At 30.3% G+C, this 3,499-nt stretch overlaps 1 protein-coding gene across 1 annotated transcript; it reads left to right on the plus strand.

The window, feature by feature from the left end:
- The first annotated feature begins 2,032 nt into the window (after positions 1–2,032).
- On the plus strand, positions 2,033–3,146 carry LOC103485440 (uncharacterized). The gene has a single exon (XM_008443032.3). The coding sequence runs from the start codon at positions 2,261–2,263 to the stop codon at positions 3,047–3,049; it is 789 nt and encodes a 262-aa protein (XP_008441254.2). The 5' UTR covers positions 2,033–2,260; the 3' UTR covers positions 3,050–3,146.
- Positions 3,147–3,499: the final 353 nt, after the last annotated feature.

The following is a 3,499-nucleotide window of genomic DNA, read 5'->3' on the forward strand; positions in this document are numbered from 1 at the left end:
AAATGCAAATTTATGAAACAATATAGTCAAATTAGTTTAATTTGGTTCTTTAGTTCAAAGAAGAGCTTAAATTGGTAACATTAATATTGATTTGTGAATTATAACTAACATTTCTCAAGGTAAATAAATAAATAAATTTCATGAGAAAATAATCAAACTAAAAGGAGTTCATATATCAACTAATTTTGGTACAAATTGAGGGGGGGGGGGGGGGTTTCTTATGGTTTTTATTGTCATATCACATGATAGGTTGTGATAAGGACTTAAAAAAGATAGAGAAACAATTCCTTTTTAATGAAAAAAGAATATATTTGGTGTGAAATTAAAGGTGTTTGTTTTTTGGGACAAAAAGTGGTGAGATAAAAAGCCATTTGTGTTGTTTCAAGGGCCCATTTTTGAATATAACCTCTCTTATTCCGTTGCCATTGGCACTATCATGTCAAATAAATCAAAATAATTGATGCTAAACTTTATATTCTATCTTTACAAAGTAATTTCCATAAATGATTTTGTGTTACAATTATTGTTTTATACATTAAATTATATAAAAATGTAATTCTTTTTTTTAGATATTTTCAAAAATAGAAAATAATAGACTTCGAATACCTACGAAAAAGTAATTTAATTTTCTTGTGAATTTAATCTCATCCACCAATGCCTACGAATGGTTAAAACAATTACATAAAAGTTGTTTCCTTAATTAGGATATTAACTCAAATGCATAGGATACTCAAAATGATTACATGTTAAGCATATTGCTACAAATTAACTAACCAACCAATCAAAGATAGGTCCACAGCTCCAAATGCCTTTATCTAATATCACTTTTAGCAACAAAGGATGTTGAAAGACACAAAAAGAATAACTCATAAATGTGATCATTAATATTGTGGAATAATAAATAATATATATTTGAGGAATAGTTTCTCGAGAGTCCAATACCAACCACTTGAAAATAGTTTATTCTTCAAATATTAAAGTGAGATTGTCAAAACGACCCTAACTCAACTAATTTACTAATACTCATAATGTTAATCGAGGAATCAGAAAAAAAAAAAAAAATTGACGGGTCAACATAGAAATACAAAAAAAAAAAAAAAAAAAAAGACTAATTAAAGTGACTGGATTATGTTGTATTAATGTAATATTAATTTATGTTAGTTTGATTTACAATGTTTGACTACATATGCATTCATTTGTACTATAAATCAAATGTTGTGTATACATTTCACACATGAGAATACTTGTTGTATTTCTCCCTTTTTAGATATTAAGAAGTCAAACATTTTAGTTGCATTCACACATATATTCCACCTAACCTATGCTTGGTGAGTAGAGACCTATGATTGACTATAAATATAATTGAATAGAGCATAATCCAACTCACTAGGTATAGATCTACAATATTGATAGGAAATATTCCATCATATTATCTTCCCAATATTTAATTTCACTATTAATTAAATGAGTATATTTGCCAATTTGAGTATAATTTGGTAGATAATATACCAATTATTATCTTGAAAACAAAGTTGGTTCCATTTTGTATCACCACTAACAAAATAGTAATAGTGATAATAATAACAAGTAAAAGAAGAAGAATTATAAAGGTAAGATAGACTTTAAACCAAAAGTTACAAATTCCTTAATTATTAACTATATTACGTGATAAAAAATCAATAGAATATCACACTATTTATTTAGGCATTATAAGATATAGATGAATAAAAAGTTAGTATGGTTGAAGTTCAACCCATATAATACTTATACCATCAACACAAAGCAACTTGGTTCAAAATTGTTGTATTTTCCTCAAATATATTCAATTTTATAATTCACTTGTTAATTCTTAAAATAGTAAGTTTAGTTCATAATTAAATATGTCTACTAAGTTAAAATTATACTTATTTTAGCAAAAATTGCTATTTTTTTTACAAAAATAAAAAAAAAATAAAAAAAATTTCCATTTAAAATAATATTTTATTTTTTGGTTTTAATTTTCGGAAGAGAACAAATGATTGGTTTAAGAAATTCCTCCATGGCCGGTTTCTTATTAATCTCTCTGTTTCTCACACTTAGCTCTTCACCCAACAAATTCTGATTACCAAAATTTGGAATCTCTTAATTCGGCCGGTGGCTCTCTTCTCTATTCTCTATATCTTCATCTTCTTCTTCCTTCCATTTCACAAATTCTCTTCTTCCTTTTTATGCTCATCATTACAATCTCCAATTCCTACTCTTCAATTCCATTTCCATTTCCATGGCCATCGAAGCCGCCGTTTCTCCTGACATTCCCGTTCCCGCAATGAGCCCTAGAATTTCATTCTCTCACGATTTCTGCCTCACCGAACCTATTCCCGTCGAACAACGCCCTAATTCCCGATCCAAATCCTCCGGTTTCAGTTCCAGCTTCGATTTCGATTTCTGCATCCCTGAATGTTCCGATCACGAATCCTCCTCCGCCGATGAAATTTTCTCTCACGGAAAAATCCTTCCTCTTGAAATCAAGAAGAAACCCGAAGACCAGCGACTGGAACACTCTTCTTTAAATCATCATTCTCCTCCTCCATTGACGCGTACGAAATCGCTCGATCTCAATCCGGAGAAATGCTTGAAGAAAGATCCATCGTTCAAGGAAATCAAGGCTACGGGTAGTGATTCTGAAGAGAAACAAAATACTAATTCTAATTCCAAATCCTTTTGGCGTTTCAAAAGAAGCAGTAGTTGTGGGTCTGGCTATACTCGTAGCTTATGTCCTTTACCGCTTCTCTCACGAAGCAATTCCACTGGCTCTTCTTCCAATAATATTAAGCGAACGCCATTGTCCAAAGACGGTGTAAATCAAAAGCAAAGCTCTAGAAATGGGTTGAAAAATTTGCAACAGTGTTCGTCTTCTTCAACGGGATTTCAGAAACCTCCATTGAAGAAGGTACATGGTTCGTACGGAAATGGAGTTAAAGTAAACCCTATTTTAAATGTTCATTCTGCGAATCTTTTTGGTTTAGGTTCAATATTCTCTTCTGCCATTGATAGAAGCAAGAAAAAGTGATTGGGTTTCTTTTATATTATTTTTCATTCTCCTCTGAATAGTAATCCGATTGTTGCAAAAAGGTTGTGGAATGCAATCTATAATTCTTTTTTTTTTTTTTTTTCTCTCTTTTCCCCTTTTTGATCTTTGAATATGATTCTTACAACTCCAAATAAAAGTTAGCAGTTGCTTTTTCCCATCCGATTCACCCGCTTAGATAACATAAAATTTCACCAATTGAGTTTTTTTTTTTTTTTTTTTTCATTTTTAAATGATCGGTGTTTTGATAACTTAGTCTTATCCGACAACTTTAACCTTTCAATATGTTAGATGTTAAGAAAAATCTGTTGAAATCCATTTTTAGGTGGGTGAAAATTTCATGATTGTGTTTAGGGTCAGAAGTGCGTTATTGATAGTAAAATGATGAAGCTCAAATAGTATTGTAGAGATGGTTATAATAGTATTAGATAA

This window comes from Cucumis melo, chromosome 3, assembly GCF_025177605.1.
Source record: "Cucumis melo cultivar AY chromosome 3, USDA_Cmelo_AY_1.0, whole genome shotgun sequence".
Taxonomy (NCBI): domain Eukaryota; kingdom Viridiplantae; phylum Streptophyta; class Magnoliopsida; order Cucurbitales; family Cucurbitaceae; genus Cucumis; species Cucumis melo.

Excerpts from the sequence above, each read along its gene's own strand:
- LOC103485440 (XM_008443032.3), top strand. The coding sequence starts at position 2,261 with ATGGCCATCGAAGCCGCCGTTTCTCCTGACATTCCCGTTCCCGCAATG.